Source organism: Hylaeus anthracinus, unplaced genomic scaffold (genome assembly GCF_026225885.1).
Source record: "Hylaeus anthracinus isolate JK02 unplaced genomic scaffold, UHH_iyHylAnth1.0_haploid 11982, whole genome shotgun sequence".
Taxonomy (NCBI): domain Eukaryota; kingdom Metazoa; phylum Arthropoda; class Insecta; order Hymenoptera; family Colletidae; genus Hylaeus; species Hylaeus anthracinus.
The window spans coordinates 11816702-11844098 of NW_026534330.1; the positions used below are offsets into that span (position 1 = coordinate 11816702).

At 40.5% G+C, this 27397-nt stretch overlaps 1 protein-coding gene across 4 annotated transcripts in view; it reads left to right on the top strand.

Moving 5' to 3' along the window:
* LOC128886091 (A disintegrin and metalloproteinase with thrombospondin motifs 9-like) overlaps nt 1-27397 on the top strand; it is a 127887-nt gene that overhangs the window by 65062 nt on the left and 35428 nt on the right. For all 4 annotated transcript variants that reach the window (XM_054140656.1, XM_054140655.1, XM_054140654.1 and 1 more), the window contains exon 7: nt 16329-16518. In XM_054140656.1, coding sequence (XP_053996631.1) covers nt 16329-16518 — 190 coding nt within the window. The remainder of the gene's footprint in view (nt 1-16328; nt 16519-27397) is intronic.

The following is a 27397-nucleotide window of genomic DNA, read 5'->3' on the forward strand; positions in this document are numbered from 1 at the left end:
CACTTTTTCGTATCTTCAATAGCAGAGATACTAATTAGATGTTCTGTTTTTAGTGGACCACCTTGTACACATTGCAATGGAGTCTCGAGGTGGGTCAAGGTCACTGAGAGGTTATCCCCTCGATACCATTTAGCTACACCCTGTTCTACTAGTCTACTTCTTAGACTGAATCCTAAGTAAGAAGTTGTTTGATTCTCTAGAAGATGATCCAATTGTTTCAGTGTCCAACTAGTAGTCCAACCGAGTCTCAGTATAAAATCTAAATCCTTCGAGTCTTCAGACAAACTTCAAATTCTTTGAATCTCTAAATATTAATCCTATTGTTTGAGTCTCTAGGCAGTCGTCCAACTCTCTGAGCCCGAATCGATATCCAAATGTTCGAGTGCTCTTAAAATCACATCAAAAGCGAATGATCCAAAGGCACATGCATCACTGCCCAATCCATAAATTCAAATCTTCATTAAACGTCCAATTACAGATTGCTCCATCGCAGAAGCTAAGGCGAAGGAGTGTTTTTGTTCGAACCAAAGGGCTGGATAAAGGGAACGGTCTCGTCCTTTGATCGAGACGAGCCACGTGCTCGCTCGAAGCAGTTTTTCGACCGACTCGTGGCTTTCTAAATAAAAACGAGTCGATACAGATCGATCTAACGTCAATTACGCCCATCCACTCTAACGGGAGCTATTTTCGGCGCTCTACCAGCGCCTCGGGACACAAGGCCCATTTAATCCATTTATCCCATTACGTTTGGACAGGTAGAGGGCACTGTTAGGCGTGGTCATGAATGCCAGGCTTTTTGGTCTAATGCGTCCGTTCTATGGCGATAAAATCATCATCTGTTCGGGACCTGATCGCACGACTCGAGGTCGGTGAGTGTATTCTGGAAGCTCATCGCTTCCTACGAACTACAATGAGTTTTCTGTGTGCTAAGAATACCTCGACTGGTTGGTGTCGAGCCGTTGGGAAAATTTTCTACCGCTTTCCGAGGTGATTAACACCTCTTTGCTCGAAGAAGAAATGGTTGGAACTGGTAGCCTAAGTTTTAGGTGCCTTCGTAGGATGAGCTTTACGAAGTTAGCCTTTAGACATCTTGAACGTCTCAAAGCAGGAGATCTTGAGCTCTTGCAGATTTTTGGAACTATGAATATTTTACATTCGTGCTTCTTACGAACTACAATGAGTTTTCTGTGCGCTAAGAATACCTCGACTTGGCATCAAGACGTTGGAAAAATTTTCTACCACGTTTGAGGTGAACAACACTTCTTTGCTCGAAGAAGAACTTGACGAACGAGCTTTGAAGTGAACCTTCTTTGGCGTTTCGAAGGTCTTGAGCTTCTGAAACTTCCTGTAAGCCTGAAATTTTTAAATTCTCATTGTCCTCTATAATCTTGAAAGGATTCCAAGTCTCTTGCCATCCCCAACAGTATATCAGTGGTATATCAGAACATGAATCCATAGTTGCACGCTTCTGAATCGTATTTATCGTAGAATGAATCTTGCTCATTATCATATCAAACGGCAGGTAATTGGCAAATATTTAAACACGCCAGCAAATACATGTTTAATCACCGCCTACACAGATTGTGGGTCAGCTGAGTTTGCAAGAGACGTACGGATTCGTTCACCCCGGCACAGACAAATACACGCGTCATTATAAAACTAAACAGATCCTCCTCAAAGTAACTAAATACCAGCGCATACTTAAGCTACGGGACACTGCGAACTAAATTTAGTTTCGATATGCTAGACGTAAACATTTCATAAATATTGAGTCTCGATGCCCTGGAAAACATGTTGAACAGTTTTCTGGAACGTTCTGGGCATAGATATTTGGGAGTGCAGTGGTGTCCGTGCGCGAGGACCCCGTGGAAGTCGTGTGGAGACCCGTGTGGATCCCGTAGCATTGATTCGTGGATGAATTGATGTTCTTAAATACCACTTGAGGGTAGTGAAAGTCAAAAAAGATTACGTAGAGTGGTGTCTAAGGGGATATTGATATATAGAGTGTCAAAGATTACTAAAATTATATTCACGAGTGATTCGACCACTTACTATACATCCCAGCATTATGCTTGGAAGCTTCCAACCCAATAGAATACAGAATAGCATCTAGGAGAATATTTTTAAAAATTTCTCAAGGATTGCTACAAAGCTACCAATGTAGAATTCAAGCATCTACCAAGTAACAGTTCTCAGAGAGCAATCAAACTCATATTTACCACGAAACGATTCGTAATAAATTAAGTCCTATTTCGAACCAGCGATTCTGCAAGAAGATCGCAGTCGACTGTAACAGAAAAATACCAGTCTCGCGGATGTGCATCTTTTACTACCGGCCCACGTACCATTTTTACGGTCCGTTCGCGCGACAAGCCTTTCCAATCGTGATTCTCGAAGCCTGGATATTCAGGACGAGGATACCCTTATCGGGAACGCGAGCAGGATTAAGTCTCACCCACGTGAATCCGTTTTTCTTCCCGACGAGCGCTTCGAGCGATAAGGGGAGACGCTATCGACGATTTCTAGCGCGAACTGCGCGCTTTTTCCGATTCGATGCTCGCCTCGCGAGCGTATATCTTCCCGCGGCCAACCCCGTTTATTATTATCGCCATCTCGCCTCCCCCAGCAGTTACGAAAACAATTTCTGACCTGTTGCTCTTCGTAGCTTTTCGAGGCTCGGAGGTCTTCCAGAATTTGTTTACGCTGAGGACCATTTGGTCAATTCTGATTTTATGGAATAGGAGAGCCATTCTTGAGTTATGTACAGCGATTTCAATACTCTTGTGGAATTGAGGGATGTAAACTAACCCAATTTTAGAAATGAATACAATGTGGTAGGAGACCATTTTGTCTTGCTCTTATGTGTTCAATTCATTCTACATGTAACCATTTTCAATGACGTAATACTATTTGTTGCTATTCATTTAAGAATCATTGAATCTTTTTTCTTTCTCAGAGGAGGTTCAAGAGGGTTTATGACACAGGAGCCAGTTTATAAATGCAGACTTCAGAAACTATTGTAACCCCTTTCGAGGAATATTCAATGACTTCAATATTTCTACATCAATTTTATACTTAACGTGTAAAGTCGCGAATAAATATAAAATTGGGTGTGCCCATATAATAAAACTATATAAATAGAACGTACAATGCATCGCAAGTAACAAGAACTGCATTTTTGCGTCTTCCAGACGAAGGGAATGGAAACTGAAGCAGTATTGCGAACATCCAGGTATCTTTATTCACGAAGTATCGCGGAACTTGTCTCGGATAACAGTCACGATCCCTATTAGTCTTCTTATCACGCTTGAGATCCATAGATCTTGCGCAAATCGCATCTCTCCTCTCTTTTCCCCGTTCGTTGCCGTTTCCAAGAAATAACCTGGCTAGAGAAGCGAATTGTTGAGCGAAACGTTGAAATTAATTTCTTAAAACATAAAAACTTGCTTCCGTCGTGGATGGTCAAAGTTTTTTTTTTCTATCGCGAGCAATTATCAGCTCGATAAATTTTGGTAGCTGGAACGGATGGAATGTTGTCTCCAGAGGGCAGTGACATCATGGCGTTGAACGGCTGGATGGCGATACGATCTCGTTGCTGGTGTCTCGTAAACTAACGCAACGATTTATAGGCGCGCGTGGGAGACTTTTATAAAGGTTGATTATCGCGGTCCTCGCGTACCCCCTGTCCCTGTTCATTAACGCGAATCCAGCTTTCAACGAGAGAAATCTGCGAACCGGGCAATTTCAACGGACCAGCGTCGTAAAATTTCTCATAATGAGAGACGAAAGAGGATCGTAAACCAGATTCGAGATGTCCACGGCGACGATACGCGGCCAACGATTGAAATATTAACGTCACCGTAGAAGCAACGATGTACTTTCAATTAATGACATCGCGTTAACCATAGCGAGCCCCGTGTTCCCTTTGCTCGTTTATTTATAGCGGGTGAACCTCAAATGCCCCGTCTGTTTATGCGCGGGGGAGATATCGGGGCCATTTTGCAAATCGTCTTCAAGCACGGTTTCTCCAGCCATTTGTAATTTGTGGAAGGAATGAAATTTGATACGTTTATAAAGAACGTTAAATTTATATTGCTCGAGAAGCTTACAAACTCAAGTACCAATATCGAATTTCTTACTTAATATACTATGCTTCCTTGATTCCAGTCAATAACATTTATGCAGAATGGAAAAATTAGAACGAGTTACCACGCCAATCGTTTGTTTGCACTCACTCTATCCAACGAGGCACTACTTCAACAAAGTCACTGACACCTGACAAAATTCTCATACCTCACCAAACCATAAACAAACATGCTTACAAAATTCGAAATTCCACCCTCGACAGTCTCTCATCCAAAAAATCTCAAACATCTCCAAGTCTCGACCACCTTTATCCAGACTGCTCAGCCTTAACGAGCGCCAGGACCTAACCTGCTGGTCGCAGGCAGGTCCTGGCGCAATTAGTCGTCCCTTGTTTCTGCATCGACGTGGTCGTGGCATTTAATTAGCGAGTAGGTTACGCCTTTTGAGTTTATACGAACACCTGGTGCATCAAACGCGGTCGCCACGGAACCTTATGTTTTCATAATCGCGTGGAAGTAGCGATAACCATTCGATGCTCACGCAATTAAAGGCACCGGATACGCGGGTCGCTTTGAGGACGGTTGATTCGATCGCGTTTCAACGTCGATCTGGGACTATGGAGCGTTATTATCTCGGCGTTAACCGGCCTGGAACTGGTTTTTCTATCTGCGCCGTGCTGTTTGCACACCGGGACTCGCGGCTCCATCGCGATTTACGATTACAGAGTTTCTGCGTGATGTCGCCGTAGAGCGTCGCTTTAACGCACCGTTTAGGGGCTGTTCCGGTTTTTTACGAGCCGCAGCGCTCAAGCTAGCACCCGACGAACCTGAAAATATCGCCTGTCTTTCGGAATTGAAAGCTCTCGAGCCACCTATTGCATTCGATCGATAACGATCGAAAGTTTATCCAGCAACCGGCTGAATTGCCCGACGCTGCTTGAAACGAGAAATATTGTTCGAGGGAAGAAATTATTTCACGGTTCTTTGATATACTACGCTTTTTCTCTCGCTTTTTTGAGATATGAATACATTAGTCGGACTCCATACCTTGATATCTCGGTTAATATCGATTGTAGAGAAAATTTGTATGGAACGAGAAAGTTTGAAAATTTAATTCGCAACAACTTTTGTTATATGCACTTTTGTCGTACAAACGATGGTAAGCGAGATATCACATACATTTCTGGAGCATGAATAGCCAGCATAAAAAAATGAAGGGAACAGAGAAAGAATTGAAACCACTTGGGCCTGGCAGACCATGGTTCTAATTTCTAATGTTTAATGGCGATCGCGGTTACGTCAGGTTATTTCGATTCCTTTCCATTAACTTTACGAGACCGGGTTGCGTCATGGCTTGATTAACTTCACGCGCGATCTCGCAACTATTTTGTGTTGCTAGCGAACCACACTGATTCCCGTTTGCATTTTTTTTTATTGGCGATTCGATAACTGAACAGGTGTTTTCGTTTTCGAGATCGGTCGTTTAGATTATTCGGCGGAAATTGTAGAGCATTGGTATTGCCATTATCGGCGATTGTACTAATCGGTATAAAAGGAATCAGTATGTCCAATCACATTCACTATCCATAGTCTTTACTCTATTTTTAGTTATATTTATACAGTAGATATAAGCTCAGTATTTATTTATACAATAGCAATCTCAATATATATTTGTCTACAATTTTATTTGTCTCAATTAAAAGTGAAGATCGGTTCATTAGAAAGCTTGGTTCCAAATATAATTCTATAAATGTCTATTTATAGCCAATTTAATATCCATTAACACAACTAAATGTAGAGACCAGTTTCATAATTAAACAGTTGAGTTATTACACGTTCAACTATAGATACCAAAGTCGTCATTTGATTTTACGTAAATAACCAATGAATTGTGTATGGAAGGATTGATCGAGTATTTTTTTTTATCGTCACGGTAATGACTCCCGCGAATTCGTCGAGAGTGTATGCGTATGTGTGAACGATATTTAACAGCGCGTGCTCTCCTTACGATCTGCGATCGAGATGGCGTCATCGAAATCACGTACGATTTACAGTGACCAGCTCGAAGGTGAAGACAGAGATAATTACGATACGATTTGACTTAACGGCTCGTGACTGAAATTCAAACAAACACGGACTCTTGTCATATTTAAAATAACAATCGTGACTCATGGATTCTTCAGGCTTTTCTCTTGTAAACACGCTGTTCTTGTTCGTCGACGTCGAGCGCCATTTAAAAATCGCTGCGACAAAAGAAATCGGACGTAGCCTGTATTATTCATGCGCGCCATGCTCTTCGTTACGTATCAGTGCGCTTTAATAGGGATGTTGGTTGTTAGAAAGTGTTTTACGTTGTGACTTGACGAATTATTCAACCGTTTATTCATTTATTTATTATGGAACTGAGGCATTTGATTTAATACACAAATTTTTGGAAATTTAACACTAGTTATTTTCTTAATGAAAAGGATATAGAATATATGCAGGTAGAAATAAAGCTGAGAGAATCAAAGTATGATTATACAATTGCAAAATCAATAAAAAATAAATGCAAATAAATTCAGAAGAAACTTGGACATTCACGCAACGTTGAAAAGGTAAAAAGAACCTTTCGATTAATGATACGTTGAGCTGCGGCAATTTTCACATCATGTAATTAAACTTCAATCGATCGGCTAGATTCCACCATTCGATATCACAATTTCTATCGGGAATTGCATGTCTCTATTCAACAAAGAGTGAAGGGCTCGTCCATTGAAAACGTCAGTCCCCTGAATTCAAGGCTTTTTCGCGTCGCGACTCATTAGAGTTTCTTTCACCCCGTTCGTCAATTCCTCGTTCGAATATTTATTCGCCTTCTTGCAAATAGAAAGTGAAAACGTTGTTGCTACATAATCGAACCGGTTGATTGATAGTTACAGGGGGCCCAGGTTTATTTACTTATCGGATCGTTAAAGTACCAGCTCAAAAGCAACAAGAATTTTCGTGCGTTCCTAACACCGGAAGAGAAACGCTTTAGCAATGGCGCTCGTTACGCTAGATAGCGTTGACAGGTTAACGCCATCGTTTCCTTGTTTAATCTTTCTCTGCATTATACGATTCGCAATCAAAAATGACGAAGTGCTGTCTTCAACTATGGAGTTATTAAAACAAATTTGCCACGTTATAATTATTAGCTCTTGGGTGATAAATAACTTCTCGGTGATTCTTCTTCTTATGGAGGAAGAAATCTTAATGACTGTTTATCAAATTTAAGAAGTAACGCGTTTTATAATTTAGGCTTTTCGAAGCTCTTAAAATTTACAGTTTCTGGGATTAACAAGAACATGAATTAAAATTCATTGACTTCATCGAAGACAGATGAGCATTTTGTTGAACCATTTCATGGTCTTTACAGTTTAGTACAATCAAATGTACATTAATGAAATAAAAATAAAATAAACGATACATAATACATGTACAGAATTATTTTATTTTTGTTTTCTGGTCTTTTAATTGTTCTAGTTTTAGTTATATTATACTCTTGAATTGAGTTATATTGGACACTTGAAGAAGGCCATGCTGTGGTTGGAAACACGTGCATCCTATTATTTTTTAACCGATTTCGAAAAAGAGGAGGTTATTCAATTCGACATGTATGTATATATTTTATTTTTGTAGTAACGAATGAATCAATCGACTTATCCAACCTGAAGAATTACAATTTTAACACATACCATCCGTATTCTACCGCCCCCTCGCCTCCCGCAAATCATTTATTAAAATCTCCCTTAAAAACAACTTTCTACGACACTTTCCGTCCAGTTCTTCTCTCAAAGAAATATTTATAATCCTTAATTTCCACTTGGCTACCGAGCCGTAAATAAATAGGCGAGATCCTCGCATCATCTCTCGAAGAGGGTCCAAAGGTAGAGCTTTCTTCGCTTTGTCCCGCGGCTCCTTTTCATCGCTCGAGCGAGCTTCCGACAAAAAAATCCGCTGCCGTCCGTTTTGGCACGACGCCAGGAACGCGAATCCGCGGCTCGACCCGGCGCGACCAGTTTCCTACGAACCTGACGTCCTTGGCAGAAATGTGCAATGTAATAGGCGAAATTAATCGGGGAATTTCTCTCCAAAGGTCCACGATGATGTTTCGGCTGCTTTGATTGGGCTCCCCGTCGTTCGTGGATCTCTTCCTCTGTGCCTCTTCATTCGAGAGTCCTTCACCGCCACTTGATCGTTTCCTATCCACTGACAAGTGTTTGCGTGGGCTGATGAACGGGTCAACGAAGTGGAGGTACAAAAGAAATTGAATTCTACCGACAGATCACCGTTTAGGTGCGCTATATATCAGGAGCAGATTTCCCTTTTATATTTCTGAGAGCATAGATAGTTTAGGACTTTGTTACTGCATCGAAGGATCGATATCTCGGTTATTATGGACTCTATACAAAATTCTTATGGAACAAGAAAGTTGGGAAATTTCATTTATAATAACTTTCGTTACGTGCGTTTTCGTTGTTTAAGAAAGGGTAGAGCAGATATTCTTCAAACTCCTGATTGAGTCACTAAAGCTATCTTAAGTAGGCCATGATAGTTACTAAATATCCTCAGATATTAGCACTTTTGAAATATCTCACCAAATCTCGAAGAACCTTCTTTTTCTCTGTAATAACACCATCTCCCTCTTGAATAACACGATCAGTGCCTGTATCTCCTGATAGAGCTGTTAAGACAAGTGCTATTATCATCTGTAAGTGTTCCTACTCTGTATGATTAATTGTTTCTATGATCTCTATGCTTCATTCGAGAGTACCGAAAACAAATTAATTTACAAATGAACGTGCCGGAGCGTTTGAACGTGTTTAATTGCGAATACCTCGGTCTCTATCGATACAGGAACGCCGGTAGATCGTTAGCAGCTGGAAGAAAGTCGTAGCCGCTGACAATTAGGTCACTCGTGGGCACGAACCGCTTCGTTTAGTCGTCATTAATCAATTATGCGCTTACACAACGTTTGCACGTCGTTGGCTGATTAACACAGCCACTTTTGGATCCGCAGCCTGAGTGATCACCGATTATGCAAACAGGCGATCTTGGGTTCCTCGTGTAAAATAGCGTAATTAGGGGATAAAGCGAGGCATCAGGTGTGAGGTCGTTTTTAACGAAACTCGATGAAGAAAGGGAGAAGGAAATTATACTGTTGAGTAATTAATGATGTCTTGATTGTAGTAGAGGAAGGCTTTTGGGATTGGGAGCTCTGGTGACTTCAACGCATGGTTGGCAGGGTTCCCAAACGCTGCATCTCTTCTGTTGAACTTTGTTTCATACTTCACCTCTTGAAAAATATTATTTACGATCACAATACCTTCTAGAATTGAAAAATGTACCATATTAAAGTAAGACAGCGTATTTTTATCTCAAGAGTTTAAATATTCTTTTAACTAAAGTAAATCAGTACAGAAAATTCAAGAATTAATATTTTAGATAAATTCGAAGCATTGAATTTGCAATGGTGCCATTACCGGATCCTGGCGACAATTATTTTGTATATTTATGTATATTTAACGCAAAGGGGCTCCAGAACGCCGCACACGTTGGTATCAATTCCTTTTGAAGTATCCTGCGTGTGCACAGGATGTAGAGACCTGCTCTGGCTCGCATTGGAAACTTTAAGGCCGGTAGCCCACCCAGAAGCCGCCATTGTATCCTCGTTACCCATCGAACGCATAAAACATATCGCATAAAATCGTGTTCCAAAACAGATGCGACGAACAAGGGCTGTACCTGCTTTCTAGCGCGTTTTAGCATGAGATGGTCGAATTCTGGAATATTACTAACGTTCCTTGTTATTTTTCTTTTTCATTTCTTGTTACTGGATTACTTTCTTTTATGGTGTCTTCAAGGTTAGTTTATTAATAGGGTGATATTAATAGGTATACTTAGGCATGCGTCCTTGTCTGTAGCTCTGTGTATTAATTCCCTCTCGATTTTTCAATACATCTTTATTAGAATATTGAAATTCTTTTAGTAAAATGAAGAAATACTAGTATTCTAATGACTTGGGATTTAATTGCACAGGTGAAATGGATTCCACGTTTAATTTCTAACAAAGAGAAAATTCTTGGGGAAATGAAAGATTCAAAAAATAATTCTTCCCCTCAGAAATATACTGTCGTTTTCAACTACAATGTACATTTTTCAATTACCATGCAGCATAAACGATATTTTAGAGACACTTTCGAATGGATTCAACGACTGCGAATCGCGAATTCCGACGATAAATTTCGATCGAAAAAATAGATTACGCGACGCTTTCCAGGAGAAAGTTGATTCTACAGTTACAATTATTATGCAGGGCTTCGTGGCAACCGAATAAATGTCAACTGAAATTTTCTCAATCGGGCGGAGATCAAATTTCACTTATTCGGCTGAGCAGAACGAGATGTGACGTAGCGCGGTTCCTGGTCGTCGGAGACGCGATCGTTGGGAATGGGTGTCGAGGGTGGCGAAAGTCATACTGTAATTCAAGTGGAGAGAGTGAAACTGTATTTTAAAATGATGAAAGTGGATCCCGCTGTCCCGAGGGTGGCGATTCTGCGACACTTTCTATTTATTCCCGTTTAGACTTCAAGAAATCGCACTAAACGATTACGTGCGAAATTAATTCCAATTCCAATCAGTATATTCAATTTTTGATTGTGTAGGTATTTAACTACTCGACAACAAATACAAGTCTAAAACCAATCCATCTTGTCATAAATACAATCCTGTCGCGAGAAAATTGGCGCAGCATCCTCTGATACGTACCGTAATTACAGTCAGGGTAATTACTGAGACCAGGTTTAAAAAGTTACACATTTTACCGCAATAACACTCTCTCATTTTTCTTTCCAAAACTATTTTACTACCCTGTACCTAATACCTTCCTCAAAAAATATAGATAAAGCAGAAGATGGCGCTAAAAACTGAATAAAAAGTCCCCGTGGAAGAAATCAATTTCCTCGGGAGGGAGAGGTTCGAAAATAATCGGTCATCGAAAGGAAAAACGGCTGATGGATCAGCTGTACTCGTCGAAAGGTCGATGAGTTGTTCCAGCGGTGTATTTCGAGGTCGTTGCCAGCGTTCGCCGGTCGAAAAGGCAAAAAGAGAGTGAGTGGGAAGAGGAACGAACGAGGGAGGGAGAGGGAGAGAAAAACAGCGTTCTTGCCAAGAGTTCTCAGTAACCCTGAAGTCAGTCTTTGTGCCATCGGATAGCCACGGACGAGGAGGTGCACGCCTGCAGGAATGCAAATCGCAAATGCACCGGGCGTACGATACCACCGATGGCCATTCAATTCTCCCTTCCCCTCCATCTTGCTCTGTTACAAGTCCCCGACGGAGTAATTTAGGTGGTGCAGTGGCTGGAGTCGTTTCTAATATTAAAAACGAGGAGGCAACGATGATATCGAATCATTTCGACGTTTCCAGTAGTGATAGATACAATTCTGTGGATTCTGTTGGAAAACAGTCGATTTTTCTATTTTATTCTTTTTAAATTGTTATCGAAGCACCATTGAAATTTGGAAAGAATAAAATGGGAAGGTATGTGTAACGAGTACAACGAAAGAATAATTCTGTAAATAGGAAATCCTCTCTGGCAATAAGAGATGTGTAAGTTCCCTGTCTAAGAGACGCGTGGTGACCTCCACTACTTTCTAGAACTGCCAACCTTGAACTTACAAGAGATACTAAAGCCACACCGTTTGAGATCAATCTACCAATATCTACGAGTCTCTCAGTCCCAAGCTGGCACTGTATTGTCACACATATATAATCTCATATTTTCTATAATGTTGCAAACTTGTGAAAAGCTACATATTCCATCAAATTACAATCATTGCATTCGAATAAAAATAATCCTGCTCGTTGGTAACATCGACCAATAAACTATAGACAGTGGTATTTCAGTTTTTAATGTCCATATTCTATTTATTATTCGTCCAATGCCATAGGATGTAATCCACAGACACACTGATGCCATAAAACGGTAAATGTATGCTGTCAGGAATATATAATACGCATAGCAAAGAGTTCAACGCCATAACGATCTGCCTCAAGTAGCTCGAAATATTCTTGTACCTTTGAAATTTATTCTGCATTGTCGTAAAATGGTTCCTACTGATCTATAATGGAAGAAGAAGTTTATGGTTCAAGGTGCTATTCAAAAAGAACATAAATAAATTCGAACATAAAAGTTCGTAAGGTACATAGAAATTATTAAAAATACATATTATGTAAAATAGGATATAATACAAGAAAATAAATAGAAATACATGTAAAATGTATAAATATTCATGATGTACATAAAAATATATGAAAATACGTAAAATAGATCACGAAATGGATAGACCAAAAAGCACCACCACCCGCAAGAAGATGAACCTTCCCTCAAGCACCATCGAGGGCAACAAACTTTTACACGTCACGGCTAATCCATTCGACACACTTTCGTCCAAGCGTGCGCGAGTTAACGCCTGTTTCCACAGACGCACGGAAGCGTTTAAGCCCCCAGACTTTCGGCCGTGCAAACAAATCCCGCGGAGAGGCTTCTTCGGAGTGTTTGATCGGTGAGTCAATAAATCGGAAGCGAGCTTGAAATCTCGTCATAGCCGATTCTGGTTATACGCGGTGTGACTTCGCGATTCGGTAGAAATCTTATTTATTTTATGACCGATTCGCAAAGGACAAACAAACAGCGTCCTGGGGCTGAGCCGCCTTACTTGGACGCCATTTGTTAACACTTATGGCGTCGACCATGTCGCTTGAGAAACATTGCCTCACAAATTAATTAATTCGCGAGGAATTAAACGTTCTTAACCCAGATTTTTTCTAAATGGAATTCGTCGCGTTCGAGCTGAGCGATTATGGGCCTCGCTGAATTTAATCATGGACGTCGAGGCATTTCAACAAAAGACTGGTTCTAATTTTTTTTTTTAAGGAGATTTCTTGAAACGGTCCATCCGACGTATTTTTATGGAGCTGCTTCGATTCTTTATGGATCGATTGAATTATTCGCGGAATTGTTTCAATTATTTATGGAATTCTTTCTACCTCAGGCTCGTATGTGGATTCCAAGATATTTTGAGTACACATACTTTGGTCGTGCTTTATAGAAACTTTTGTTGAAGAATATTTTATAGGATATTTGTTGTGCAAAAAAAAATTTAAAGCAGTTAAATTTCTCTCTAATTTCGCAGCCCCAGTAAATTCACTGTTTACGAACGGATCGCGTAAATATTGCCAGTCTACTGGCGGATGAAATTTCTTCGACCTGAAATCACTATTAAAACTTTATTTTGTCTATACATCGAATCCATTTTTAGTCCAGATGATTTCGCTTAAGTATCCTAAACAAATTCAAACAGCAACACTAGATTCAATGGAAACTCGAGGTAGAAAGGAAACATTTTACTCACAAGCTACAATACTTGCATATGAACAATATAGGACAAATAAAATATAATTTCCATACGTTAGCAGAGTAGAAAAAAAAGAAAATGAAATATGTACAGAATACTATCCCAAGAAAAAAAAATGGCTACCAGCACTGCACGAGCCAAGAATACCAAAGACTCGCCATGTATCTTCGAGTATCGATCATCAACAATCCTGCAAGCAGCGAAAGCACCAGTGAAAATATATTCAATAGCCTTTTCGGTCCCAGTATAAATTCTTGAGGCCCCACATTATCTCCGTTTTCCTCCCCGAATAAACCAGCGAGGAACACGGGCCATATTTACTCGAGCAATATTTTTTCTCCCACGGTAAACACGCTGGTGCATGCGCGCAAAGGCGTCGTGAGCAAAAGGTATGAAACATTGCCGTGACAATCGCGAAAGGAAACGAGGATCGACGATCAGACGGACTTCCACTCGTGCAATAAATTTCACCCCCTCCTTCATTTCGTCGCTCGCGGGTTCCCGTTGGTCCCTTCGCCGCGGACTGAATGAAACGACATTCGAAAGGTGAACTTCTTTTTCCTCGGGTGGTTTATACAGGGTGCTCGTTTACGGCTGTCGTAATCCACTGACGGCAATGACAGTTGAAAGCACAGCCGTTGTCTTCGGTCCTCGCGGTGGCAACTTACATCAGAAGCATACTCCTTCGCTTTCTCGTTGGGATCCCCTTTGTCCTGCCGCCTCTTTTTTATCGGAGAACGGATGACAGAGGCCAAGAAGAGAAGTTGGCATGCACTAGTCTTTCAACTTATTTTATTTTCAACCCCTTTAGTCAGTTTAACAAACACAAATTGTATTTAATGTCAACGCTACTAATAATCACATTATCTCGAATAAAGTTCATCGGTAGTATCCTCAACCAAAGCACGAGAAGATGGCAGGCACTTTAACTTATTTTATTTTCAACCCCTTTACTGAGTATAATCAACTTAAAATTGAATTTGATATTATCATAAAACTATTATAACATTCCAGCCAGCACCATGAAGTTGTCAAATTGCTTAAAATATATTTAGTATCATTACTCACAGAAGAATTTAAACAAACGCAAATGCAGAGCAATTTAAAGCAAGAATTAAACGAATGTAAACAATGAACAAATGCAAGGTTGATACATTAGGTGTCACAGTTATGCTATATAACTTCGTACACTTTTAAATTAATTTTCTACCGATCCTATTACCACACAGTTATTGAAAAATATGATCGAATTCAAGTTCAGCGTTGATCCACATCGAAGTTGTCTGTACCAATCCCGTCCTACCTCGAGGAAGCTTGATTTGCCTATCTTTGATCGCAGCAGCAATCTGCATACGTAAAACTAGGGTGAAAACTTTGAAATTGCAGGCAGAAATATGTTAAGGAGGCGTTGATAATCGATAAGTAACCGTTGCTTACCCTTAGGCTGGTTGTTCGCAGCGTGTCATTACTTGCTGCCCCGTTTGGTTGCTCTCTTCAAACCGAGATTCCTGTAATCAGAGGGAACAATTAATTAGGTCGACTTTTTCTTCGAGTCTCGGCGAAACAGTTATCCTGGCACGTCCCTTTTCTCTTGAACGATTGCTCTCTCGATGGGGCTAATTATATGCTTTTTAATTAGTCCTGTTTCCGAGTAGGCGCCATATTGCCTGCAAGAAGGGAGGTACGGAAAATTGGAATTGAACTGTTACTGATTACATTGATATTTCCCTTTCGATTTCATACTTGTGCCAGCCTTAGAAACATATTAATGTATAGAGTGGTTGTAAAGTTAGTGGTGTGCGTTGAACGGTTCAGGAATGGGGTCGGCGATAGGTAGACAATAAAACAGGTTTCTATAAACATGAGCATTGGAAAGAAATCAAAATCTTGGTGTGTGTTATTGTATAAATCTGATCTTGAAGCTTTCCTGTGTATATGATGAAACGTAAATTTCATTGGGTTACTATTTTGACAATAATATAAAAGGATCTGAACTCTAATTGATTTTGCATTATTCTTCTGTGTGGAACAGAAGGTATATTTTTTTCTTTGACGATGAAGTTGAATACAAGAATTGAGGAATTAAATAAAACGCAAGTTTAAATAAAAGTAATAAAATTAATTTGCTAATAGAAAGTGACAATGGATCTGTTCTTTGGATAATTATGAAGGGTACTGTACACGTTCAAAGAGATCGGTTTCAATTGATTATTTTCACCTGATTTACACGAGTTCGTCTGTTCCGCGGCTTTGCCCTCAGACGGAATTTACGTGGGTGGTATATATTTAGCGGGGGCGTCCCATGTAGCTGGTGTGTTTCACATTCAAATCGAGGAAGTTATGTCAGGGCAGCACTGCATGTATAAATAAATCGTAACGAATGCGGTAACTAATCCGCGAAACGTTTCGCTTTCCACGCCTTTCTATCGCCATTTAATACTGAATTCGCCAACGAATAACCTTTCTATTCAAATTAAATAAATTTGCTCGATCTAATATTAATATTCTAATATTATACCTACTGTTTCAAGTTTATAAATATCCACTCCTCTCAGGATGAATGTTGACGACCTGAAGAAGTGGCTAATGGCCCCATAAAAACGCCAGTTAATCACTTTCACCGTGCACGTTTACAGCGTGCTTTACAAAGCAGTTAGCAAGAAATTACAAAGACAATTGGACGAAATTTCACGGTTCGGTAGCCCGTGGTCGGGAAGTTGGCCCATAGCGTGTCTCGTTGAGGAGATAAAGGTCAATCATGGTCGAGTGACTCACCAAATTTTTGGCATACTTTTTTTTCCAGACGGGCCACGTGAGAACGTCGACAGGAAGCTACATAATTAAGCCAGCGGAGCCTTGGTCAGAAAACGACAACGATTCTCTACAATTCTCGCTGCAGCATGCCATTCAGAGGTTGCGAACATCGACTACCGGCTCCAACCACTTGTACGACGTCGATGATCAGCCTAAAACCCGAAACTGTGGCGTTATTGGTGAGTTCCATTGCATATCAAGGTTACTTTAAATTAATATCAAGAATAGCATACTAAATACGCCCGTTTTTATTCACACAATCGAATGTAGTGTGTCTACAATGCAAGTTGGAGTCTATTAGTTTCCTAACAAACATATTCGAGGGAAAAAAAGTAGTAGAAACCCTGTTGAGAAGGTAGAGTACTCTGCCGGTAAGATTTGGTAATGTAGAACCCTGTTTAAGTGAAGGATTTACCTGTAGAGCGCTTTACGTTACCAGTAGGGCGATCTAGCTTATCGATTACGTGTTCTACATTACAAAGCCACGAGTAAAATAGTCATTTAGGCACAAGATTTGCCAAGAGAGGCAAATCTTACCTTACGAATAAGGTCATCTCGTCTTATCGATTATGCGGTCTAGGTTACCAAACCACGAGTTAAACAATGATTTAAACGAAGGAATTACCAATAGAGTGCTCTACGTTACCAATTGACCACCCCTGTCTTATCGACTACGCGTTCTACATTACCAAGCCACAAGAAAAGCAGCAACTACTCCGAAAGGTACATAGTTTCGAAGAAAATAGACTCGTCGAGTCACGTCAAAGCTTTCATCGTGGCTGTAAACGTCTCCAACCAGCCTCAAGCGTAGTCGAGGACGGGTTTTGGACGAGTGAGGTCCCGCGCCGAAAACGTATTAATAATGCATGTGCTCGGCCCATACACATTAGGACACGGATGCACACGTGCACCAGGGTGCAGCGTGTAGTACTACAAATGCTCGGTTGACTCGATACGTATCGTTTTATTCATGACCATTCCTTCAGCCGCCACCGTGTCGCACGGCGAAAGTTCATTCGGGGCTCTACGTAAGAAAAGCGAATAATACAGCCAGCGACAAAAAGTTAGGGTCGTTCGTTTTAGTTTTCTTGGGTGGGTTAAGAGACGATAGGGGACAGAAATGTTCAATTTTCAAGTGTATTCAGGGATGAATCGATTGGAATTTGATTTTATTTTATATTGCACCGGGGCTCAGGATAGGCTGAGGGCTGAGAGCTGAGGAAGAAAATAGTAGAAAGCTTTAATAAAATTAGGTTTTCTTTATTTTCTACTGGATTGCTTCAAAGATGGTAGAAACCTCTAGCAGAAGTGTTTAATTTTCATGTTTATTCAGTGATAAATTGATTGTGCTCAATTTTATTTCAAACTACACTAGCGACCACGTTTAGGATGGCGAAGAAAATAGTATCAAGAATTTACTGGGGTAGGAAATATAGTGAAATCACAAACATATGGAGTAGGGCTGCGAAGGAATCGGTATATAAAGAATTTAGGGGTGTTATATAGTATCAAGCGTAGAAATTAATTCGTTGTATCGTCGTTTATCCCATTAAAACAATCTGTATTAAGGAAACAATTTGGGCAACAACTACACAAATACAAAGAGAATTCCCTCGTGTCTCCCCTAACAGGAACAAAACCAACTCCCTTTTTGTCGATGACTGTAAATCCCAGATGCTGGGCTCGTGTCCCGAGTTTGGCTCGCGACCGGTTTTCGCAAGCTCGATTAACATTCCGTTATTGAGGTATTGCATTGTCGGCAGTGTCGTATTAATTATTTTGTCAGGCCGCCTATCTTAGGCGCGCTGATCGTTTCCTCGCTAACATTTAATTGCCTTACAGCTGGGACCCCTCTTTCTTGTTTATGGTGATTTCTCTTTCAACGTGCATAGGTGGTCGCGAACTCACCGGTCCACCCTGTACAAATCGAGCCCGATTAATCGAGGCTTGGACGGAGCCGGTAGCTCGCGAGAAGTATTGATATATCAGTTCGTTAATGTTCCACGACATTTTCACGACCAGATAAAAAAGAGACCGATAATGCGCACCAGCGATCCCCCTTTATCCCAATCGCTCCAAATTCTTTTTGTTCGCTCGACTCGTGTAAATGCTTGTTCAGTCGAAATAATCGTTAAGAAGACATCGTCGTCGGCGTGTCTTTATTCTTACCTTGGACCCTCTCGACGTTCAGATCTTCGCTGAGGATCGATAATATCTAATAATAATGATAATTAATTCATGGAGCTAATCGAAAAGAAAAATGTCGTGGACAATTCAACTATTTCTTGAATTACTTTTCTCTGTAAAGAACAATTTTCGTGAAAAATCTAATAAATTTTTATTAAATGAAATTTTTCCTCCCTCCTTCCTGTATGGAGAACAGGAAGAAATATTGCGAGACGTCTAGATAAACGAACCACCTTATAAGTTCATTAATTGATAATGAGTAATTTCAGTTACGAAGAGGGTCCGTAATGAGTTTGAAGCGTCAGGGAGCTTCTTATTAAATATTTCCATTTATTATAGCGTCCGTTTTTGCCCTCGGAGGAGCCAAATGCTTTCGCTTCTTCTTCTGAAGTACTCCTCCTGTAATTAATCGTCTAATCAATATAGATTGTCCTCGTTTCGTTGAACAAATTGAATAACAGCCTCTCCGAAATGAAAAAATCTGATTAATGGCCGTGCTCCTCTCAGTGAGATGAAGATTTCTCACTGACACGCGCTTTCGTCTGCTTAAAGAATCACCACCGAGCTTAATTGATGGTCGGAGATCCTTTTGGTTTCTTCGTGGGCTCTGTGCCCTTTTTATGCCTCGGGCCAAGCTCGTGCGTACGAATTTAAAGAACGTTAACCCTCAGCGGTCGAAGACCGGGATATTAGCTGTGCCTTTGGCGAAACTTCAAATTTTCGAGGCTTTCGAGCATGGATAAACGAGTCGTGTTGCGTTCCAAATAAGATTCGCAGATTAATACCTTCTAGGACGCTTTAATACGTAATTTCAGTTGGTGTAATACGTCCGAGTACGTCAAATTATATTTTTTTTATTTAAGACAGGTCGAAATTGGGGCATTATTTGACGACTATAATTGATTCAGGAGGTGTGAAGTACATTAAGCTTCGTGAGAGGATTAGGATTGGGGTAAGATTGATCGACATATGGTTGGAGTGTACGAAAAGAGTCCATTGTATGAAAATTACTATTAGTGATGGGATTTCTTCTGAATTTATCAGGATTTTTGCCATGTTGTCTGCTTTACGAGAAATTAATAGTTATTGGAAATAAATATCTTCATCAGAGGCAAAATATATCAAGACCAAGTTCTAAAGAGATGGAATTAATATTCTAGTCAACTATAAAATTACATTCTTCGTTACTATCTGAAATATTCAATTCACAACATTGTCACTTGGACATCAAAACTCAGTTTTTTTCGCCCTGTTGCCTGAGAAATTTACGGTTTTTAAATATAAATATCTTTTTCAGAGACAAACTATACCAAGTCCCAGTTCTCAAGAGTTAAAATAAACATGCCACTCGAGGATAAAATTACATCTTCATTACTATTTGAAATATTATATTCACAAAATTGTCATTTGGACATTACAACACAAATTTCCCTTCTAACAGGGGATATATTATAATTCCTAGCCATGGAGAAGAAGAACACGTGTCTCTTCAGTAATCTCGAGAAAAGAATTGACCAGCCGCAGCATCCATTATGCAACAAAAGGACCATCGTCGAGAGTCACAACAGAGGCTGGTTCTTGTATTCCTTCTATTGCGGTGATCGTGACCTAATCTCGTTTGAAACTGAAGGGCGTATCCGCGTCGCGATCCGTGAGGGGGGCAGGGAGGTCGAGGAGAAGCATTAAGAACTCTACGTAGCGCACCGACGACCACCTGTACCGAAACAGGTTCAGCCATTTACGGCCATTTGCCCTCGGGCGAATTCTGACGTTCCATCGAGACAGCTTGGCGACGCTCGCCTCGTTCTTACGGGACGCGCGGATAACGCTGTCGAAATTTGTGTCCGTACGCGTCCACGAGACGTTTTTGGCCACCTCTGCTCTCGTACGAAATATTTTGAGCCCGTGTCAAGTCGTTCGAATCCTGTACCTCGTGTCTTATCGAGATTACGAACGATGAGCGTGTAAAATGGACATTGCCAGAGGTTCTTCGGCGTTCCATTGAAAGTTAGTTTTTGAATTTGATTTAGTAGAGTCGAGATTTCGTGCTTCCTGTTGCTTTTAAAAACTGGCTTGCAATGCGGATTGCCTCGAATTTAATGAAATTCGCAAGGTGAAGAGTCGAGGAAGATTAAATCTTACTGAAGTATGAGTCATGGGGGAATCGAATAGAAAATGGAGAACTTACGGACGTGAAACGTGTTTGTTGAGCTGCTGGAAAGCTTGTGTGACCACATTCGAGGAAGAATCTTTTGTATAATAGAATTTATCGAGTCGAGTGTATGCACAATTCATCCTTTTTATTCTGAAGCAGTAGGTATACTGATATTGACATGCTACAGATATTATTCAATCATTTATTTATATTTCAATACAGCTTCGAATATATTGACATTTTTCCCCCTGAATCTAGAATTTCTAGTCGCCATTAAGTCATAAACGTAGCATAAGTGCAAACGACTGCCAGACGATTTCAACGCCTGGCAGTATTGATGGTGATTTCAATGCCTGGCAATAGCGTCGTGTCCTATTGCCGGTGATTTCGATGCGTTGTAATAGTGTCACCACTGAAAGGTGTTAAAATTCACGCGTAAATTTTCATATTAATGCCGATGTGCAATTAGTTATAAACAGATTTCGTCGAAAATACTTCTCAGCCTACTCTTTGATCGTTTAAACATGACCACCGTCTGTTACACGATATCTGTAATTACTGGACGGAAACACGAGAGGCAATTTTCGTTGGGGAATAAACGCACTCGATAAAGCGATCATTCTGTTCATCGATGTCAAACGATTCCTGAAAATCAGTAAATCGACTCGATTAACGCGTAGCCTCTTTCATTCGTCGCTCGATCATTTCGAACGGTCCACGACCAACAGGAATTTTTATTACCGCAACCTTTGCTTGATCTCCGCCATTTAGGCTAATGGAAAGCAATTCTGGGAAAGTGCGCTTGACACAGGTGCAACGTCTGTCTGAAAAGTATCGACTGGAAAGCTAATTAAATTTCTAGCGTCCCAATTAGACTCGAAAAACTTCCATGGGGAGAACCTTTGTCTCTTAAACTCTCTATTGCTTAAATTATATTTATCTTTCGGAAAAGAAACAATTTTCTAGTTATTTACATGTCAATTTGACTCACAGGAAATTATAAAACCTGTACTAAATCACTGAACAAACCAACTGATAAAACATTCCTAAAAATTATACTCCATCTTCGCAATTCAACTCTCAAAATGAAGAATTCAGGAAAAAATTGAGATAATAGCCAATCAATAATCGATTTCACAGATTCTCCTGTCACAATGGAAGCCTTTATAATGCAGAGCAAATAGTTTGGGGTACAAGAAGCGATCGGTCGAGGTTCCTTCGAGCCTCGAAACGAGACCTTGTCATCATTGGCGCTCGTCGCGTAGGTTTTCTTGTTCGTGAGCTCAGCTCTTTTTTCCCGCTTAATCAGGCGATTTCAGTTTGTTGCTCGGAGGCGCAGGAGGGCTGGCGCTCGTTCGAAATTCGCGCGTGATTGCAGGTTCATCGGCTTAACAGGTTTACCGTGCCGGAGGGCCGATTTCAGGCATTGGATCCTCGATCGATTGCGATCTCCCGCCTACGTGCGTCTACGAAACGCGCATACCTCTGGGCATGCTGTCCCACACGTGCAACCGGATTCTTCACGAAATATTTCTGCTTCGAACTTCTTCTTACAGGTCGAATTCAGGTCGCCATTAAAGTCTGATGCCAAGAAGAGATCAGACCTTTTTATGGAGTACAATTCACTTTTGCTTAAAGAAAGAAATTATTCTGATTTTGATATTTTTAAGCTTGTTATGAGGAATTTAAGGTTTGTGGATACGAAGGTGTTATATAGAATTTGTTGGTCAGTACCCAAAGACCTTGTTACCTGTGTTTTATTAAATGATTATTGAAAACATGGAGGAATTGGTTCACCTATTAAGAGTAGAGGTATGAAACGTAGTCTTTTGGTATACTTAATTCTTACTACAGATCCTCACGAGGAAAGTGAAATTAATATCTCAATCTGGATATTTCTTTCTGAGTAAGTATTCCTTTCTGGGATATCATTTTCCTTCAATTTTATGCCTCGAATCTTAAGAAGAATCGTGAAGAACACTCAAAATCTCAAAAAGAACTATGAATAACACCTCGAATCTTGAGAACACTCGTGAAACCAATGCAATAAAAAGACAAACGTCCCTCCTTTAACAACGCAAGGTCCACAATATAAGGGGGGGGGGGGGGGGAGGTCCAATCAAAACCGAAATCGAGGGAGTCGAGGAACAATACCAAGAAAAAAAAAATGGGGAAGTTGTAAAAAAGCACCTTGGGCAAGGAGCGCCTGGTTAAATGGAAGGCGTGGTGAGATGCAAAGATTCTTTGCGCAGAGGGGGCGTGTGCCCTTCGAGGGTGGGCTTCCAAGGGCGGGTCAGCACGTAACAGATCTTAGATGGAAGCGAACGAAGGGTTAATAACGATTGAAAAGCGAACGAAAGGGTGCGGCCTCGTAATCGAGCGACGACCCGTGGCTATCTCGGTAATTACCAATAATCGCGCACGAGTCGGCTCTCCGAGGCTCTGCTTCGTCTCCTCACGGAAGCCAATGACCTACCTTGGATGATACACGATACATCGTTGCGCAATAACAACCGTCAGCGAATGGTACCGTTTGCTTCATTTTCTTTCGCGCATCGCGACGGATCGGTACACGATATGATCGATAACTGTACCGGGAACACTCACTTTCCGAAGTGGCTTTGAAATCTAAATCCATCTTTGTCAAAACGGTGGTCGCTGTGGGTTCGATGATGGTTTTATTAGAAATGGTACGTGTTCTTTTAAGGTAGGACTGAAGGTAGGATTGATTTGTGTATTAGATGGGATATTCAATTAGATTATGAATTAGAAGTGAGGGAAAGTCGAAGACATGCGAATTTGTCTTTCTATCTACGTGTGTATACAGTACCACATTTTTTTGAATTTCAGTTGGATTATGTAAGTCATAGTCCGCAGCTGAGCGAGCTCAACAAGTTATGTCTTCATGAAGATATATACATATACGTATTATTTAATTAACATAAACTTCATGAATTGACGTCATAAGTACTATGTATACATAAATAACATTTATGTGTAACGATTCATGCATGAAGAACATTTATTTATAACAATTCATGCATATATGAAGAACATTTATCTATAACAATTCATGCATATATTATAAAAACACCCAAGAAATAATTATTTATTTGAATCCGCTCATAACACTCACACAATAGAATATTAATCGAAAAGATCTTTAAACAACCAAGGAGAAAACATAGTTCCATTTTCAAACATGCCTCCCCTTCCAAGCCACAAAATAAAGTTCACGACAATAAACAAGCCCGTAGACACACGTAAAAATAAATTTCCTCTCCAAAGAGGACCAAGAGACACGTGATAAACGGCCCCCGAGTGGAATAGAGTCGCTGGCCGAATTCTCCGTTGCGGTTCGGCAGACTGCTCGGCGCCTGGGACCACGTGGATACCGATCAGAGTTATGCGCGAACTCGCTACGTACGGAAGATCGATCTGGAGATATGCAAAAGTCATTGACTCGCCACGATCGTCCCGGAATAACGGGCACGGTGATCAAGATCGAACTTACGCCGCGCCCTTCGCTTTTTTTCTTTTCCTCCCGAGCTCCGACTGCGATCCCAACGCCATGGATCGCGACACGATCTGACGATCGAAGGGAGAAGTCGTGTTATTACGGGTTACCAGCGAAATGACAGGCATTACGTGACCTTTTTCGATCATTGTTGGGACCCAGAATCGCTTATCGTCGATAGCTGGCACTCGAGATCCTTCACGTCGATACGTTTAACGTAGATGCTTCGAAAAAATGTCATCCGAGGACAGTTAGGTTTAGAAGTTCTGCTTTTTTAAAATATTATCACATTGGCCGCCAGACTGATAACCTTGAAAATTTCTACTGTGGTTCAATGTTGTTTACAGACTATCGAAAACTACATATATAATCAAACGATCCAACTCCATCGAAGCTCAAGTACTTCGTTCAAATTCATTTTCATTGCCAGTTAACTTTCAGAATTAATTTTTTTAAATCGTTTGAATAAGAAACTAAGTGAACTGATGGTCAGATGTTGAATAAAAAATCTAGCGACAATTAATAAATTTGATAATGTTAGAAAGTGCCATAAAAAATGTTTGATTATGTAGTTTCCAGTCGCTTTGAAACAAATCTTTATCCTCGTAGAAATTTTCACGAGTTTGCCAGTCAACGTGTTAAAGAATTAGAGCTTTATTAAATGAAAATTATTATTCTATTTAATGTCTCAACTCGAGCGTTAATTATGATAGCTTCTGAGATCACTCGAGGCTCTTATCGAATTTAGACTCAAGCAGCAGCAATAATATATTCGTTTATTGGTCTTCGGAGCTTTAAACACATACTCGAAGCTATTTCACAGTAATAGCTCTTAGAATAAAATAATAACCCATAGAATTTCTCAAGGATACATCGACTCCGCCAGCTGTCGCAAGAGGGTTGTAGGGAACTTATATTACCGCGATAATTGCTGCTTTCGATACCGACGCTAATAGAACGACTTAGAAATCCATCGGTGCGTTCATAATGCATCGATTGCAGCGCGTGGAAGGAACGAAAGATGTTATTAGAAACCCATGTGCGTTTCCGTGTTATTAACGATTATCTGTTAAAGACCGTGTGATTAATCGAGATGCAACATAATCGTCGAAACGGGTTCCCCGTATTTTGTGCGCGAGCGCGCAGACGAATTAATAATTTGCGAGCATGACAACGAATTTGCGCGTTTCGTGATGCCACGGATTCAGGTTTTATCCTTTATCCCTCGAGCTTAATACGTAAATCGCGCTTTTGATTATACAAATTACAGGGGTGCTCGCTCCTCGGTCCGCGGGGGGACGAAATGTTCGATAATTGCTTGGAAAGTTACGATGCACGCTGTAATTTCGGGTGAAAGTTCGTATAAGCGGTAATTTTTAGGTACGAGCTACGCGGAAATAAAATTGGAGAGGCACGAATCAGTTTTAACGATCGATATGGTTTGGACGATAAAATAATTTGAGTCTGAACGAGTTTTAGCGAACAATTAATAGTAAATCTTCAGTAAGAAGTAACAAAAGTTAGCTGAAACTTGAGAATTTTAAAAGGGAAGACATAAAAAACAAGCATTGAAAATAAATAAAAAATATTTATGTATTATGGATGAGCCATTTCTATAGGATAAATTTTAATATAAATTTTTCCATTTTCTTCGATACCGTGATAAAAAAAAATAGGAAAATTCTAGCGGAAACAGTATTCGATATGAAAAGGAAGACACCTAAACCTACATTAAAATTAAATAAGAAATATTTATGTACTGTGAGTGAACCATTTCTGTTAGGAAAACTATAATCAATATTTTTCCACCTTCATCGATACTGTGATAAAAGAAAAAAATTACTATGCACCCTAGAGGAAAAATATTCCAAATAGGAATGGCGTCGATCCTCCAGTTCCAGGGTTAGAATATCGCTGCGCCTCGCTCTGCGTCCGTGGAGATGAAATATCCTTGAGAGTATCGCGCGTGAAAGCTTTCAATTTTACACGAGGAATCGGTTGTGACAGAAGTCGTTTCGAATACGTTCTGCATTGTAGCGTCGAATGAAAAGAAGCTGAACGACGGAGCATGCTTAATAAATTTCTTGGGAAGGCAGGTTTATACGCTGGGGACCCCTATGGCGATTGGTTAAAATCTACGAATAAATCACCGCACCCATATAAAACGCGGCGTTTTACCTCTGAACTCATCCCCGCCCGTGAAATTCCACCTTCCGATTAACTTCGAGCAAGGACGTGTTTAAAAAAAAAAAAAGGATACCGTCTTCAACGCAACGATTGTGGAATAAAATGTCAGTGGTGAGAATCTTTCAGGTTTGTTCACTTGTGCTGTTTGCATAAAAAATTATTCAATGCCTAAAACGATTAAGAAATCTGTTAAAATAGAATTCAAAAGGAGAAAGTGGTGGATCTATAAACTGCAGTTATGAAGACGTGACAGCTCTTGGAAAGATTGGAGAATATTCCTATACATGAATTGAACACGTAGATGAAAGTGCAGCAATAAACACCTATGCACATAAGGAATATTATAAATTAGTCTCGTACCACTATTCTCATTTTTTCGTATCCTCTGTCTAGCTCTGGTCCAGCGTTGAAGTCTAACTAAAAAGACCCACGTTCGATATACTTCATCAGAATGAAATCAGCAAGTCACCTAGCTCAGTGTCGAAGAAAATGGCGATGGAATTCCATCGCGAACGTCTTAGAATTTTTCGAGCGTTGATGTACGATCCATGACGAAACCTTTGGTCCTTTTTCTCGTCCTTTGGGCCAAGACACTGGCGTTGCCACTCTCGCGATCGTTCGTTCCGACGTTCCACGGTATGTCTTTGCCCTCGGTTTAATTAATCATTCGTCCCTTTACACGTGTTAACACGCGGAACAGTGGGGTAGCCGTTTTGAAGAAACGCATAAAAGTGAGAGCTCCTCGTCCCGAAACTTTTTTTCCCTCCTCGGGCGCCATAATTCATTCCAGGATTTTCTTTCTTCTCGCTCTCCCGCCTTTCTTCCCTGTTTCGCAACTGTGAAATACTCGTCAGCGAGCCAAGGCAATCTGGAAGTTTCCTGTTGGGAGTGATTAATGTCACGCTACTTATACTAATCGATTTGATTGGCAACGACGCGCTCAGGAACCTGGAAGAGGATCGATAAGGTCGCTCCGTCACCTAGCCACGCGAACAAAAATGCGATCGTTTTG